Source organism: Colletes latitarsis, chromosome 7 (assembly GCF_051014445.1).
Source record: "Colletes latitarsis isolate SP2378_abdomen chromosome 7, iyColLati1, whole genome shotgun sequence".
In the NCBI taxonomy this organism is placed as follows: Eukaryota; Metazoa; Arthropoda; class Insecta; order Hymenoptera; family Colletidae; genus Colletes; species Colletes latitarsis.
In genome coordinates, this window is record NC_135140.1 from 18,056,146 (window position 1) to 18,073,958 (window position 17,813).

The 17,813-nt window shown below is 43.1% G+C and overlaps 1 protein-coding gene across 2 annotated transcripts; it reads right to left on the reverse strand.

Moving 5' to 3' along the window:
* Positions 1-9,454: 9,454 nt before the first annotated feature.
* LOC143343727 (ras-related and estrogen-regulated growth inhibitor) lies at positions 9,455-15,431 on the reverse strand. Of its 2 annotated transcripts, none has more exons than XM_076768919.1 (4): positions 15,028-15,352; positions 11,851-12,073; positions 11,084-11,270; positions 9,455-10,138 (listed from the first exon to the last, which is right to left on the reverse strand). In XM_076768919.1, the coding sequence occupies exons 1-4, from the start codon at positions 15,338-15,340 to the stop codon at positions 9,956-9,958; spliced, it is 906 nt and encodes a 301-aa protein (XP_076625034.1). In that variant the 5' UTR covers positions 15,341-15,352; the 3' UTR covers positions 9,455-9,955. The 2 variants fall into 2 exon arrangements, 1 of the variants encoding a protein (XP_076625034.1); XR_013080002.1 differs by having other exon boundaries at positions 10,010-10,138; positions 10,234-11,270; positions 15,028-15,431.
* Positions 15,432-17,813: the final 2,382 nt, after the last annotated feature.

Consider the following 17,813-nt stretch of genomic DNA (forward strand, 5'->3'; position numbering starts at 1 on the left):
GTGTGCCAAAACGTGCGTAACGATCTGAATTGTACTTGAAAGAACGAATAAAGAATGTAGAATAAAATGTTCTCGTACGACGCGTCCGTTTTCGAAATGATCGAACTTGAAAATGCACGGGGCACGAGATACTCGACCGACACGCTCGTGGGTCGCGACTGCGCAGTGGATCAATTTTTTCTTGGAACATGTGTTCAGCATTTCCGTTTGGGAAACAGATTTCTGGTTAAAAGTTACTACTTTTGTGTATTGTACAAAATAAAATAGTTAAACGCGTGCCCCGTGCGCTATCAAAGTCGTTCGAGAAACGAAACCTCGTGCTGACAAATTTTATTCCACGTTCGTTTTGGCGAATTAGGTTATATCCTGTGTAGCGACGGGTTCAAGCTAGCGATGGGATCGATTCGATACTTGCTCACGATATTCACTTATTTGGTTCTTCACGACGAAGGAATACTTGAGAATTAATTGTTCCTACATCAAAAAGAGAGATTCTTTTCTTCCAAGCGTGGAATATTGTACTTGAATAATTCGAGTCTGGAATTTATATTCATGAATACGTATCGAGCTGTATCCCATCGGTAGGCTAACTCGATATTGAAATTACCGTCGTCTAGATCGTAAATATCGTTAGATTTTGTACCTATATACCGCGAGTGGTACAAATAAAAGTTTGCTCAACATTTTGGTGCATAATACTTCGAATGTGTGCAAGATTCTCCGCAGCTATTTTACATATTAGCACGCAGAGTTCGCATGATTTCGCCGAATTAAAGAATGGAATATTCTTTCCGATGCTCAATATTCTTCGGTAGGAATATTATTGCAGATATACACCATGAATTTTGCGTTATTCTCGTTTAAGCATAAGAGACCTTTAGTTGCAAATTGCTGGCACGCGTTTGCTAAAAAATCGTATAATACAGGATGTTCGGCCACACCTGGGAAAAATTTTAATGGGAGATTCTAGAGGCCAAAATAAGACGAAAATCAAGAATATCAATTTCTTGACTGAGTCCTCGTTAAAAAGTTATTAACAATTAAATTAAAACATTTCAAATCGTTCTGGAAAAATTATTCTCGTTTGCGGGGGTCAATTACAAGTATTTTTGGTCAACAGACATACCCCCGAAATCCTACCCATTTTCGAGAAAAAAATTCGAGGTGTGAAATTTTTTGACGAAATTACAATATTTCAAATCGTTCTAAAAAAAATATTGTTAGCTAGGGGGGGCAATTACACTCATTTTTGGTCAACAGACATACCCCCGAAATCCTACCCATTTTCGAGAAAAAAATTCGAGAAGGTGTGAAATTTTTCGACGAAATTAAAATATTTTAAATCGTTCTGAAAAAAATATAGTTAGCTAGGGGGGTCAATTACAATCATTTTTGGTCAACAGACATACACCCGAAATCCTACCCACTTTCGAGAAAAAAATTCGAGAAGCTGTGAAATTTTTCGACGAAATTAAAATATTTCAAATCGTTCTGAAAAAAATATTGTTAGCTAGGGGGGTCAATTACAATCATTTTTGGTCAACAGACATACCCCCGAAATCCTACCCACTTTCGAGAAAAAAATTCGAGAAGCTGTGAAATTTTTCGACGAAATTAAAATATTTCAAATCGTTCTAAAAAAAATATTGTTAGCTAGGGGAGGCAATTACACTCATTTTTAGTCAATAGACATACCCCCGAAATCCTACCCAGTTTCTAGAAAAAAAATCGAGAAGGTTTGAAATTTTTCGACGAAATTAAAATATTTCAAATCGTTCTAAAAAAAATATTGTTAGCTAGGGGGGGCAATTACACTCATTTTTGGTCAATAGACATACCCCCGAAATCCTACTCAGTTTCTAGAAAAAAAATCGAGAAGGTTTGAAATTTTTCGACGAAATTAAAATATTTCAAATCGTTCTGAAAAAAATATTGTTAGCTAGGGGGGTCAATTACAATCATTTTTGGTCAACAGACATACCCCCGAAATCCTACCCACTTTCGAGAAAAAAATTCGAGAAGGTGTGAAATTTTTCGACGAAATTAGAATATTTCAAATCGTTCTAAAAAAAATATTGTTAGCTAGGGGGGTCAATTACAATCATTTTTGGTCCTTACACATACCCACAAAATCCTACGCACTTTCGAGAAAAAAATTCTTGGACCGAAAATCTAATTAGGCGCCAAAATTTTTCGACGAAAAAAAAATTTCAAATCGTTCTGAAAAAAATATTGTTAGCTGTGGGGGTCAATTACAATCATTTTTGGTGAATAGACATACCCCCGAAATCTTGCGCATTTTTGAGAAAAAAATTCATTACTGGTGAAACTTTAAACGTTAGTAACTTTTTAACGAAGCCTTCATCAAGAAATTGGTATTCTTGATTTTTGTCTTATTTTGGCCTCTAGAATCCCTCATTAAAATTTTTCCCAGGGGTGGCCGAACACCCTGTATATTGCGTAATACGCGTAAGTAACAATGTTTCGTAATTGTTTTGTACGATGCTCAAAATGATTGGAGGGTCGTCTAGACCTAACCCAGGGCAAGTCTCAGATATTCATTGAAAAATACTATTGTATTAACCTTAAAAAGCCTTCGAGAACACGTACCTGTTCCTCTGACTGTTTTGAGCAGTGTACCATAGTTGAATAAAAGAAACAGTATCAGTTGACTGCTCGAGGTCGCTTTTTTGACTTTGTATCGTGATAAAAATGATATCTACGTCTACTTTGTCCTTCGTTTGAGCAATAGAGTGTGTGTCAACAGTTTCGCGCTAAGAGACGAAAGATGGCGTAGCAAAGTGTTGCATCGTAGAAAGGCTCAAGAAATGCATAATGCATAGCAAGATCAAAGAGCTCCAGAAACTTAATAGAGTCGATGGAAAACATATTTTTAGGATAGTCGACATCGTTTAACAATGTTCCTTCGCTTCGTTACCTTCGAGTAAAAAATAACAATCTTCTATAAACGTGTACAAAATAAAAAAAAACAGACAAGACAGTAAAACGATAAAAAAAAAAGACAGAATTTATATAGATGAATTAGAGACGGTCACCGAACATTTTCTACTGTGTCGCACCAGCACGGAATTCTGTCTTTTGTGCTTTTAATCCTTGAGAGTGACGTGAGGTTTCGTGCCTCGTGAGGCGATACAATAATCAGACAATAACGAATTCTAAAATGCACAATCGTACAGACAAACAAAAAGAACGTCGTTTAGAACATGCATCGTGTTTTCGACGGAACGCCGGGTTAGTCGAAAATCTCGAATCTAACGAGCTCTAGGATTCTCTGGGAAATAATACTGTTCGTGCCTCGAAAGATGTTCGCGACGAACATTTTACAAGGTTCGGTGTCATTTGCGTTGTACTCGAGAAATTGAATCTTTTGTCACGCTTCTTATTCTCAGAACTACCGGCAATAGCGACACGCAAGTTTTGAGGTTAGGCGAGAGAACATCTTTCGAAGCATCACCGCCGTGTATAATATAGTAGGGAGGTTTAAATCGTGCTTGTAAAATGAGAGAAAATAAAAAAATCGTTAGACGCCGCGGAATCGCGATCGGCAAGGATTAAAATCACGAACACGAGAAACTGTTAGGCTTCTCGACGTGTATATACTGTCTCTATTGTAAATACACTCGTTTTTCATCGACACCGATCAAATTAATAAATGAACGCAACAATTAAGATTGTTCGATACTTTACGATAGTGCTGAATCTGTGTACCTTGATTCTTCTTTGCTCGATGAGGCGGTGATTAACAAATCGTTTGACAATTGTAAAAATCTCAATAGATAAATGATGAAGATTTAAAACAGTGAGATACAAGGTTCAGAAACATTACACACATTGAATAAACGCTATCTTAATGTACCTTTATTTTATTCAGAAAATAAAGTCCATAGCTTAACGAGCAAAAAGTCACATGTTCGATTAATTAAACATTCTAACTGATATAACACCGTTTCTTCAGGATTTTTGCAATCGTCCAATTAATATTGTTACGGTATTAATTCGTTACTTGCGGAAAAGCGTTCTAATTGAATATATCATTGTATTGTCAATTACATTTTAGAAAGTACTTTGTAGTATTTTTATCTCTTAAATGGATTCAATCAATTCCGTCTTTTTACACATCCAGCACGCTTATTATATGTATATATATATAATAATATGTATATGTGTGTATACGTATTGTAAGCGATTATCGGGTCTGGTTGATCTAACGATACGTATCAATTAGACTAATTTGCTTGTAATCATAATACATTGCTGTAATTCGAGTCCTAAACTGTATCGACTGGAGCGGAGAAAGCAATCGATTACAATTAAGAAAGAAAGAAATATACCATTGTGTAGTTCAGTATCGAGACGAGTTAATAAAAATATAAGTAATCCCTTATTTTTTACAACCCTTTCTTCTCCCATCCCAGTCCTTAAGTCTGGATCCTTTACAAACGTAACAATATCACATGGAGTTTTATAATCGGCCTCAATTAGGTTGCTTAACACATTAGGTCTCTGTTCACTCTGGAATGAGCTGTCTCGGTGCACCCAGGACTCTAGCATCTCTGCATGTGATCAATAATTCGTTATTTTCTACGCTAGATGGTGCTTAATTCCCGACTTCGAACCCTCTGGTGCTAAAACGCCCAAGTTTGTCGTGGAATATTTCGTTACCTTCAATGCTAAATGACGCTTATTTACCGACCTCGAACCCTCTGGTGCTAAAACGTCCAAGTTTGTCGAGAAATCCATCTAGCGTAGACGATACAAACTATTCCACGACAAACTTGGGCGTTTTAGCACCAGAGGGTTCGAGGTCGGTAAATAAGCGTCATCTAGCGTTGGAGATAATGAACTATTCCACGACAAACTTGGGCGTTTTAGCACCAGGGGGTTTCAGGTCGGGAAATAAGCGCCATCTAGCGTTGGAGATAACGAACTATTCCACGACAAACTTGGGCGTTTTAGCACCAGGGGGTTTGAGGTCGGTAAATAAGCGCCATCTAGCGTTGGAGATAACGAACTATCCGCGACAAACTTGGGCGTTTTGCCGTAGATGGCTGTGCAAATCGTGTACCACCGATGGGTCACACTTTCTTTAACTTATGCTGTCACTTATGCCGACACTACTGTAGTTACTATAATGTAGTAAGAAGCTTTGGACACTGTTTATTAATCATTTTGGGACATCCTGCGTAAGAGGTGCAACGACGATGATAATAAATTTCAACTCTTGTCTATGTTTATCAAAAATATTATTACTGAAAATACATCGACTTACAAACAACGCAAACGAGGGGCCGCAGAATGAATCTAAGCAAATAGTTACGTTTAAGATAATTACATACGATATTATACATTTCTAACAATTACACAATAAATAATATCACATTCTCCAGATTGCTTCCGATGATCCGCGTAGGATTTCTCCACAGTAGCATGGCGATGATATCTATGACTCCAATAAGATCGACAGTTCTCCATTGTGGTTCGACGTATATACACATTTCTATTTTAGCAACATACAGAGACGTACATAAAATATTCTCTACGCCAATAACGTGTCCTGGGTACCATTAACAACTATCAAAGATTAAACTTGATCTAGAAACCAGATTTCCAATTATTTTATGTACATTTTCTCCTATTACGGGATACAATTAAATAACAACTCATTAATCTCTATGCTTATGTGCGCCTACATAGGTAGGAAAGTAAAAATGCCTGGGCAGTCGAGAATCTCGGCTCGAGATTCCAAATCGTGTGCCGTAGACGGGAGGTCGGATTTCAGTTGTTAAGAGCGAGAAGGCAAATGTGAGCCTTTCTCTCTCGACTCCCACGAGGCGGTCCGAAATTATTTCAGGCAACTTAGGACTAATCGAGAAAGAGGGCATGCGTCATTTTGCCTTTGTCGGGTTTCCAAAACTCCACGAGCTCACGTACGCGTGATCTGGCATAGTGTGAGAACACTTTCGGTGCCTTTCTGGCATCTCTGAGAGACTCTTGAAGGAGAGCAGTCAGTTTACCTTTGTCGACTTTCCGAAACACTACAAGCTCACGTACATACGCGTGATCTGTCATCTCTGGTATAAACCAAAGATGCCAGACGAAGCACCGAGTGCACCGTGGACACGTCTCATGGGAGTTAAGAGAGGCAGGCTCACATTTGCCTTTTCGCTCTTGAACAACTGAAATCTGACCTCACGTCAACGCCATACGATTCAGAATCTCGACTGCCCAGGTATTTTTACTTGCCTTTCCTAGAGTTCATTACTGAACTCTGCAAATTACCCCTGGTTTCTATTTGCCTCTGATGACCAGTGCTGACGAAGGTACAAAACTCCCGACAACTTTTGACACCATACAGCGACTATTACTGACTGCTCCTGATTACAGCTTGCCTCTGCTGGACTCTGCTGACCATCCCTTATATTTCTGACAACCTATAACGATTACTATTGACTTCTGCTAACCTCTGTTGGTCTTTGCTGATCTCTGTCAGCGTGTGCTTGTCTCTGCTGAACTTTCCTGGCCTCTGCCAAATGCTACTGACCACTGCAGGTATTTCTGATAATGTATAACGATTAATACTTACTACTGCATGCCCCTACAAGTCTCTGCTTGCCTTTGCAGGTTTCTCCTTGACTGTGCATGCCTTTGCTGGCCTCTGCTCAACACTGCTGACCACCCCTGATGCTTCTGACATCGTATAACAATTACTACATGCTACTGTTCGCCCCTGCTGATCTCTGCTTGCCACTGCATGCCTCTGCTCGTCTCTGCTGACCGCTGCTGACCACCTCCGATGCTTCCGACAACATATAACGCTTACTACTTGCTACTATTCGCCCCTGCTGATCTCTGCTTGCCACTGCTGGCCTCTGCTGACCACCGCTTATATTTCTGGCAACGTACAACGATTTCTACGACTCCTGTCTTCCTCTATTAACCTCTGCCAGCGTCCCTTGGCCTAAGCTGGCCTCTGCTGACCGCTGCTGACTACTGCTGACCACCGTTTATATTTCTGGCAACGTACAACGATTACTACTGGCTACTGCCACCCTCTGCTGACATCTGCCAACATCTCCCAGCCTCTGCTGACCTCTGCTGACCACCCCTGATGCTTCTGGCAACGTATAACGATTACAACTTTGCTACTGCTTGCCCCTGCTAGTCTCTGCATGCCTCTGCATCCCTTTGCTGACCTCTGCTGGCCCCTGCTGACCACGCTGACCTTTGTTAACAACTTCTAACATGATGTACATGTATTAAAACTTTGTATAATGTAAATCTATGACAATAAATGATATAATTTCAAAGAATTCTATGTGTTCTCGTCACTTTTACCTTTCTTTTCCTCTCCCCATTATCCCCTTAGTTATAAGAAACCGTTTCTCTACTTAAAACTGGAATTCCAAAGTGCCCGGAGCGTTTTCTGAAATGTCGGTGACCTTGACCCACTTTCGAAACTGGGTCAAGGCCAAATCCGGATTCCCAAAGCGCCCGAAGATTTCTAAAATTTCGAATGGCCTTGACCCACTTTCGAAATTGGGTCAAGGCCATTCGGATTTCCAAGTCGGCCAGAAGATTTCTAAAATTTCGAATGGCCTTGACCTACTTTCGAAATTGGGTCAAGGCCATCCGGATTTCCAAGTTGGCCCGGAGATTTCTAAAATTTCGAATGGCCTTGACCTACTTTCGAAATTGGGTCAAGGCCATCCGGATTTCCAAGTCGGTCGGAAGATTTCTAAAATTTCGAATGGCCTTGACCCACTTTCGAAAGTGGGTCAAGGCCATCCGGATTCCCAAAGCGCCCGGAATTTTTCTAAGATTCGAATGGCCTTGACCCACTTTCGAAATTGGGTCAAGGCCAAATCCGGATTCTCAAACTGCCCAGAATTTTTCTGAGATTCGAATGGCCTTGACCTACTTTCGAAACTGGGCCAAGGTCAAGGTCAAATTCGGATTTCCAAAGTTCTCGGAACATTTCTAAAATGCTGGTGAACTTGCGAAGAAGGTGGTACGCATCTTATAGGTAAGAGAATGATTTGGAGAGGAAAAGGACGGTAAAAAATGATGAGAACACATTGAATACTTTGAAATTATATCATTTATTGTCATAGATTTACATTATACAAAACTTTGATACATATAAACATATTATATTATATTACATCATGTGACAAGTTGTCAGCAACAGTCAGCAGTGGTCAGCGATGGTCAGCGATGGTCAGCTGACGTCGGGAGATATTGGCAGAGGCCAGCTTAGGTCAGGAGATGCTGGCAGAGGTCAGCAGCGGTCAGCAGAGGCCAACAGAGGCCAGCAGAGGCATTCAGAGGCAAGTAGAGTCCAGCAGGGGCAAGCAGTAACAAGTAGTAATCGTTATACGTTGTCGGAAGCATCAGGGGTGATCGCTGTGGTCAGCAGAGGCTAGCAGTGGCAAGCAGAGTCCAGCAGGGGCAAGCAGTAACAAGTAGTAATCGTTATACGTTGTCAGAAGTATCAGGAGTGGTCAGCAGCGGTTAGCAGAGGCCAGCGGAGGCTGGCAGACGTCAGTAGTAATCGTTATACGTTGTCAGAAATATAAGTGGTGGTCATCAGAGGCCAGCAGAGGCTGAGAGAGGCTAACAGTAGCCAGTCGTAATCGTTATACGTTGTCAGAAGTATCAGGAGTGGTCAGCAGCGGTCAGCAGAGGCCAGCGGAGGCTGGCAGACGTCAGTAGTAATCGTTATACGTTGTCAGAAATTCCAGGAGTGGTCAGCAGCGGTCAGCAGAGGCTGGGTGAGACTAATAGTAGCCAGTCGTAATCGTTATACGTTGTCAGAAATTCGAGGAGTGGTCAGCAGCGGTCAGCAGAGGCCAGTGGAGACCTGTTGACGGGAGGTCGGATATTAGTTGTTCAAGAGCGTGAAGGGAAGTGTGAGCCTTTCTCTCTCGACTCCCACGAGACGGTCCGAACTTACTTTGGGCAGCTTTGGTGAATCAAGAAAGAGGTCATATGTCATTTTGTCTTTGTCGACCCTCCGAGGTCTTTGCAGAGATGCCAGATTGAGCACCCGGTGCCCTACTCACACATGGAAGATCACGCGTATGGGTTGGATTTTAAATTTTAAAAGGACATAGTCAAAAATTTTTTAAGGTACAAAACATAGCGTTTCATTTTAGAACAATAACATGAGTTAGCAGGTACTATCATAAAACTGTTTTAGCCAGTTATATCCCGTTTTATCTGAACTATAAGGTAAAAAGTACGAGGTACAAGTAAATCGAAATCCGGAAATCATTCACATTATATCAATGTAAATGAAGCCCTTAAATAGGAGGGGGAGGGGTGCAGAAAACGGGAATTCTTTTGCGAGTCAAACTGTAGACTTTCGGGGAACTTATCGATCATTTTCTGCAACGATCGGCACTTCAACTGTTCGTACGACGTAATAACTTCCTCGATTATAAATATTTTATTACATCATAACATTGTATAATATTATTTTGTATTTATCGTTCGAGCATTGCCTATCTGTACGAATATTTTATAATTTGCTAAATGAGATAAGTAATATATATTTATACTTTTCGAGGATAGCGACATTATGTTCTATAATATAGTAAAGACTCATAATCGAATGCATACAAAGTAATTTATGCTCGAGGAACTCCCTCCTACAGTCGTTAAACTGCGATGATTAATATATTAATATAAATAGATTTTTTTCCTTAAATAATCTTTCACATTCAATGAGTAAACAGTTAAATCGGTATCGGTAAAAACAATTTGATTAAAACGTAACAAAAATTTTCTTTCTCGTCCCCTTTCGATCGTAAGGTGGTTAACCTCTAAATTCCCTATTTTCGTGGTATTTTCTCGCTAGCTAAATGGGACAGCGACTCGATAAAGAAGAAAAAGAACGCATTTTCGTAACGAAAAGTCGTTGGTCTTCGGGCGATTAGTGTATCGTCCCACGTACGGAGATGCTGAATCGTCTTTTGAGGGGGACGGGCGAGGGGCGACGAAGAGCGTTCAGCGTGCCGTCCGTGGACGCCCTCACCCTGAAGAAACTCGTCTGCTGGCCAGAATTGCCCGGCAATTCCGTCAACAATTTGAAGATGTCGGTGAAAACGGCCATGACCTGTCGAATAAAAATAATCGGGCCAGTTTCTGCTATCGTTACATAACCTCGCGAGATTATCTATTCAGCCACTATGAGCGGAGTATTTTTCTCACAGGCTAAGTTAAAATCGCTCCAGGCATTATCACTCGTGCCGTTTTTTCGTTCAAAACCCCTGACAGTATTCGCAGCACGTGGAACGACGCGGTCGCCATTAACGCGACCCTTCCATCCTCCGTGAACCCTCCCTTCTAAACTTCGCGTCGGCGATCGCCGACGGGCAGCGCGAGCCCGTTACAGCGCTATAACGCGTGCACCCACGACACTGGCGAGAAATCGTTCGTACACTATTCACGGAGGCTCGAATCGTGTGGATTGCTAAGGGATTGGACGACGACGGCGGATAGAAAACGACGAGTCGACGGGGAGGGGGTGCGCTCGGTGCAGAACGTCGCTGATAGCTCGGGGGACCGGCGAAATTCGTACGCGGGACGGTTAATTAATTGTGAAACAAATTTTTAATTACGGGCACATTACGATACCGATAACGACGGATCGTGTACCGATGTGCTCGCTGGTATCGCGCGTCCCCGCGTCGGCGATACAGATTTTGTTTACGACTTCGCGATCACGCGTAAACGCCATGACCGCGCTCACGGCGGAGTAAACACTCCGTTTAGAAAAATAACGCCGACGGGGCGATTAAAGGCGAACCGACCGACGATTCCCGGACGATTCGCGAAATCTGATTTCCCCCCGTTTCCGCGATCCGGGGATGCAGGCGGAGAAATTTCAGAAAAGCTTCGCGGCCACGAGGTCTTAGATTACTACCGGCCGCGGAGATACCAGAAAGTTTCGGGGACATTCGTGGCCGATGACGCGTCGCTGCGTCATCTTCCAATATTTGAGATCATTCGGGCTACGTCAAACGGCGACGTTCGGGGAGGTACAAGCTGAAACGGTTACCTGTTCGACGGACTCCCTGACGGAGATCTCGTGGAACGCGTGAGCCTCGATCTCCTCGGCCCTTTGACGCCCTTCCGATGTGGAGACCACCCTCTCGCCCGGGGTGTACGACAGGTCCGATTTGTTCGCTATTAGGATCACCACAGGTGGCACTTTCCTGGTTTTCCTCGCGTGGGACACTAGGAATCTGAAGCAAACACCACCGATTGGGGGGCCTTGTGCATCGTACGACCGACCAAGGTCATCGAGAGCGTTCCCCCCACTCTCTCGTACAGAATTTCTGTCTTTCTCGGTAGAATAAATTGGCACAGAGCGGGAAGAGGGTCTATCCAAGGCGGTGGGGTTGGAGGTTGCGTAAATTTGTAGTGGGGGGAGGTAGTGACCTTGAGCGGCCAATCGATTCTGCCCGGACCCACAGTCAAAACACCGAAGTAGACTGGGTGTCGTAGATAGTATCCGTGGTTATCAATAGCCAGCTCGTACCGTCACACTTGACATCCACGAGCCTGAGATACTAAATATGGCTTATCTCGATAATGAATGGACATAGGCCCACAGGGTGTACGACCTTTTGGGTACGGAATCACTTGTCAACCAAGCTGGAAAAGTTTCTCGGCGCCTCGTGAGACACCTCGTAACCCCGCTGCGATTCCCTCGCCCCTCCCCTCCCCCTTCGAACGATCTAAAAATATTTTTTTGCGAAAGAGCTGTACGAAGATCGAGCGAAATGTTGTACAATTAGCCTAAATAATTCTCAATTCCCTCACCGTAGGCGAGAAGTCTCGTCGAAGCTGACCCGGTCCGACACGGAGTAAACGAGGATTATGGCGTCCGCCAATCGAAGCTTGAACTCTGTCGGGGGTGGCAGGAACCCTGGCGGGTCTGTTAGCTCCCACGAGGCGTCCAGGAAGCTGTCCACCTTGTAAATCCGCTCGGTGGAGCCGTCGTACTCGCCGATGAAACGTTTCGTCGCGAACCGTACGGCCAGGGCTGAAAACAGACCACGATTTATTATTATTAACAATCTTTCACGCGCGTACGTGAACTGTAAAGGTTGCCCTTCCCGCTCCCTCGAGGCAGCGTTCACGATCCGAGAGGAATCTATTTTTTTTGTCGACCATAAAGTACGTTTTCACGATAGTAATGCTATTAATTGTTTACGCGATACGAAATCTTGACCAATAGCGATAACCTTTTCTAAAAATTCTGACCGCTGAACCTGAATTCCAACCAGGGCAATCTCTCCGGCTCCCCGCTGTGGCTAGTCCTTGTACAGTATCACAGTTTAGCATAATACCGTCAACGTGTGTGTTTACAACTAACAACGCTATCGAAGCGGAACGATTTAGGGTTGATAAGGGAACCCATAAAGTGCAATAATAATAAGGGACGTGGGAATTGGAAATGCTAAAGTTATCAGTATTAAAAACGTTTCCGTCTTCTTCGAGACTTCCATCTCTGAGTGACGTTAATTACGTGAGAAAAATCAGTTATTGATCATTGCACGTTGATCAATAGCGAAGCACAAATGTGGGGAATTACAGAGGCGTTGGCGTAAATGTGAAACTTTTCTTGGGAGGCGATTCTTTGCTCGAAGAGGAATAAAAATGTCCTTTGCCGTTTTGTAATCTGATGCCCCGTTATCGAGATATAGGCAGGTAAAGTTGTTACGCGCGTGGACGCCGTGGACACGTGTCTCGTGTGTGGGAACGCGTGTATGCGCGCGGCGCACGATCAGCTGACTAGGATATAAATAGCACGTACCAGGAATCGCATCAGTAACCTTTACCTGCTCGTATCTCGATAACGAAACCACGGATTGCAAAATGGAAAAGGACTTTTCGATTCGTATTGGCGCAACGAGTCGGCCCTAAACAGTGTGATAATAAAATAAAAATAAAAATAATAGCTGTTAAACTTCTATAGTAATTTGTAAGGCTAATCGATATTACGAATTGTTACTGAAGTATAATGACTTTAAGTCATCGATTTGCTGTGTTTGAATCTACTCAGGAAATCTGTAGAAATGTGACCATATTTATCAAGTTTTTTTTATAGGAAACGTTTATGCGTAGGGTTGCTAGTTTGCAATTAACGTTATAATGAGCTGTTAATAGCCATGCTTGGCTGATCGTATCGCTCTCACGCCATATTATTTGATCGAAGTCTACGAATGGAATCAGCTAATCTCACAACTTCGATGGCGCTATTTATACTTTTAAATGGGTTTTACTGACCACGTGCATAGTAATTTTAGCAAAGGCTACTTTGCCATGTCTTAAATGAATTCTTAATAATTATATTTAGCAAAAATATAGTTAATAGTTAGGTGAACGATTCAACAAATTAAATATAAAGAGACATTCCTCCGGCCACAAAGTGGTACATCCGCTAAAGCCGACCTTTATCTATCAAATGTGCTTCTTTAAAAGATATATAAATCTCTCTCGGATTACTCAAGACCAATCTTTTCTGAATATGTACTCTGGACCTATTCCCGAATATTATTCTCCTTATCTCGTCATTACGGTAGAAACTTTCTATTAATGACTTCGTTCTTTCTAATAATTGTCTGCCATATTTAGGATTTTGAGTCGACGTCATTGCGTGGTCGTTTTGCACCCGCTGTAAGAAGTATTGATTTCCTCCAGAACATTTCTAATACACATTCTCCAACGTCAGAATTCGGATGTTCTCTTTATTTTTTAAGACAGAAACGAATGGTATCATTTTTGTCTTCTTATCTTAAATATAAAGTCATTCAAGTAAAAAAAGAAAAAGTAAACAGTTCCTTTAATTCAGAGAATGGTGGCTCTACTGTATTTAAAAATAGTCTCCACCGGATTTCATGATCCAAGTGTCGTTATTGATTAGATACTCAGCGTCATCCCTCTGTTCTAAGTAATAGACAGCGCAACACCAGCTACTACAAAGCATTCCATCCTTGGCCATATTTAGACTTCATACACCCCGTCGCTGTTTTCTCCGTCGCTTTTCCGTGTCACTCTCACTTTCTCTGACCGCGACCCTTACCCTATTCTCTTTTCACGTGCCACGACATATCGAATTTCAGATCCTTCCCTCAAAGGGGTTAATATACATCAAAATATCGATGTATCTTAATTTAATATGTAAATCTTCTGATCAACATCCATAATAAACATCTAGGAACAGCTCAACAAGTTAAGATCCCTGGACTTCACTTTTTAAGAGTGTCACTCGTTGACTACACTATAACCTCGAGCAATAGTTTCATAGCTACTCCTTCGGTATGATCAGGATAAGCATAAGGATCTTATTAAATGTGAGTTATACCAGTTGGTTATGTTTTTTACTTATTCAGACAAACACTATGATCCTCGGAAAGCTTGTTACTCTGCTTCCTTAAGTGTCTTACATATGCCCCAAAACCACCATCCACCAGGTCAATTAGTATTACTGATTAGATACTGGTATACACTTCTAGACCTAACTGAAGAATCTAACAATAAAATACGGACATAAATTTGGTTCTTATCCAAATTTAGAAATCCCGTAATCAGTTATTTCCCAATCAAATACATATACAGACTTGCCAGTCCATCCTTATCTAACGGATCAATTATCGTTCAAACAGGGGTGTAGAACTTCTACCAACCTGACCATTTCCCTGTATTTCAAACTCCATAATTACTCCACCTACAACCTTCTTCTCTTTCCTCTGAAACGAGTGTTAACCTTTGGGCCAACCATCAGAACATCCTCATCTAACAGATCAGTTTCTCTACCAATCGAGTAGGAGTCTAGAACTTCAACTCGCATCTTAAAGTATCTTTAGGCAAGTAACCAGGTGACGTTAAAGCCCGAATAGTGTAATTAGAAAACCTCTCATATTGTACCTAATGTAGGCATCTATACCTAACGCAGGTTCAGACAGTTTTGGTAGAAGATCCAGAGACTCTTACCAGTTTTGCCGACGCCCTGATGGCCCAGCAGGATCACTTTGATGATCCTCGGCTCCTTGCTGGTCAGGCCCAGGTTCCACGCGATCGGTGGACTGATTCTTTTCTTCAGCGAAGCCGCTGGCGGACTGAACCTCTCCATGACTTGACGGTCACTGTTTTCCCTCCGGGGCGTCTCATCGATTATGAACCCTCTCTTGAGCTCGATAATACTCAATAGACGCATTACTACGCACGCATCCTTCGAGCATCCCCTTTCACGTCGGCGAACCGTGCTCGGTAAACAAACCGATCGATGACGTTTTGTCATTTTCATGGCTCTCGCCTCGAACCCGATACTTTTAGACGCGCAAGACGTCAATGATTTATTGCTTGTAGACTGTAAGGTGCTCCACAGCATATTTGTTTATCGGCAAAATAGATCGATACCTTCGTACTTTCTCGGGAATTAATACAATTTTTTATGCGTGGGCGTGTCTATGCTGGCCTCGATTTTCATTTTAAACGGTTCGAAACGGTCGCAGCAAGTCGTGCACCGTTGCATTCCGCGCGATCACGCGGATTCCCGAGTGTCAGACGTTCCCGCGCTGGCGCCAGGAACGCGAACCGCGAAAGGTCGTTACACGTCCTAATCACGACGCTTCGTATCAGTGTCGTTAGGTCAGACTTTTAATAGCCGTTTCGCAATTCGCTGGCCATAGTCCTGGAATGGAATAAAATCGGGCGTCGCGGCGCCGCGGGCGTCCCCCGGTCCCCGCAAGGACCTCGATGGCACGCGACGTCGACGAGATCGTTTGTTAACTTTTATGTAAGAGCGGAGACGCGAGCGGTTCTTTTATCGAGCCGTTACGCGTCGCACTTTGAGTGCGCCGTTCGCAGATACACGACGTGTGTGAGTCACGCGTGGCGCTTCTGTGATTTCCCCCCGTGGTTCGACGCACTTTTCGCCGATGGAAATTCAATCGTCGACAGGGGCCGCGAGCGCGAGCGTCTCCCGGCTGGCCGATAACGGGGCGATAAGTTATTAGCAACAGGCATCGATTTCAATTAAGTTGTCTGGGGTCTACGCGGCCGCTGCCTCGCTTTTTGCACGAGCGTTAGGGATACAAGCAAATCCACCGTGTCACGGCGCTATCGCCCATTGTTCCGCAAACCTGTGACGATCTTTCAGGTTGCTAATGTTCGCTGATGTTCGTTGGAGTTTTTCCATCTTTTCATCGTGTCACAGAGCCCACAGTTAGCGACACAGAAACCAACGAGTTTGTTAGAAAATACCCGAACCATTTGGGCGGCGGGATATGTTGATAAGTGATCTTATAAATAAATCATTGTTCGGCAAAGGCGTCAGTGTAATCTGATAGGTTCTCGACGCTGCAAGATATCGTCTCGAGGAACGTGACACGTCTCCTTGCGAATGAAATTCAGACGGATAAATATAATCCGTTCGCAGTATTTGTTATTCGCGAACGGGTTAACGAATGAGAAGCTGTGCACGAGGAGTGTAGATATCGAACTATTATACACCGAATCAAGTATTCTTCCAACGGAATACTGATATGGAGCATCGTCCAACTGGTCGAGTCGTGTCCCAATTATGTGCAGACGGCTCCTACCGATCACCTGATCGGCTAGTGACACGTGATCTCGAATGGCGATGGCTGGTCACGTGATCTACATTGAGCACCAGCGCACTTCCGCGGCCTCTTGCAGACTTGGCGTCCGTGCGGAGTATTTTTATTTTTGTTCAATATCGTCGCTGTCTTATCGCGATCTGGCTGTGACTTTCGTCCTCGAAAACATTCCAAAAGATACAACCAGAACGCCTCTGTCCGGTTAATCGGGTGCAACAAATGTAACACACACGTAAAACTCGTCTATCCAGCTGATTGGTCATTGTTTAACCAAATGTAGAATTGGCTAACTGCCTAGATACTTCATTTGTAGACCTGGGTACCATGCAGGTATACAGTAGTTTTAGCAGGGAAACCACTTTTCTAATTAAATATAGATATGGAACATCCTCTCCTATCCAATTAGTTGAGCAGGTCAGCCAGTCACATCAAGAAGATTTGTACCATCCAGTTTATTAAGTACGTATCGAATGTAGATGCAGGCCATCTCCAGCCACCTGAACAATTGTCTGAAAGATTCTCACATAGGAGTAGTATCACTCAGGTGATCAACTATTTATCCCCACCAAACGTGGACATGGAACATCTTCTCTAACGGAGAACTTCTACATCCAAATGACTAGCTACTCTCGTTCATCATCCATCCTAGCCTCTAGCTTCATGCAATCATCAAGAAATGCATATCTCCATAAATCTCTGGCACCGTTTCATCCCGAAAAGGTTACCCTGGCGTCCAGTTCCACGAGCGGTCGTTACAACGTAGCGAGACTCTGTTTTCGGGTGTCGCGAATCCATCTCGGAATCGGACTCGTCGCCGAAAGTCCGATTTCCAGGAATTCCTTGTCGGTTTCGTCTAAACGCGCCCGTGTTTCCTGGTATATCCAGCTGGCCATTGATAATCTAAATATAGACGCCACGAAGTCGGCCGTGTAGGAGGAAAGCGTGCCGCTCCCCGGTGACCTCATGAGAGTTCCACGAGGTTATCGGCGTGTAACTCGCGGCCCTTATCGGTTATCGTCGCCCCCGCCAAGCCGCGACAGCCGAAAAAATGTGCCTGCCAGTTTCGCCGGCCGATTAATGGATAAATCGATGATTGTCCATCTCCGAGGGATCGACCCCCGAACGAGCTCCCCCCTGGTCGGATAAGATAACAAGGAA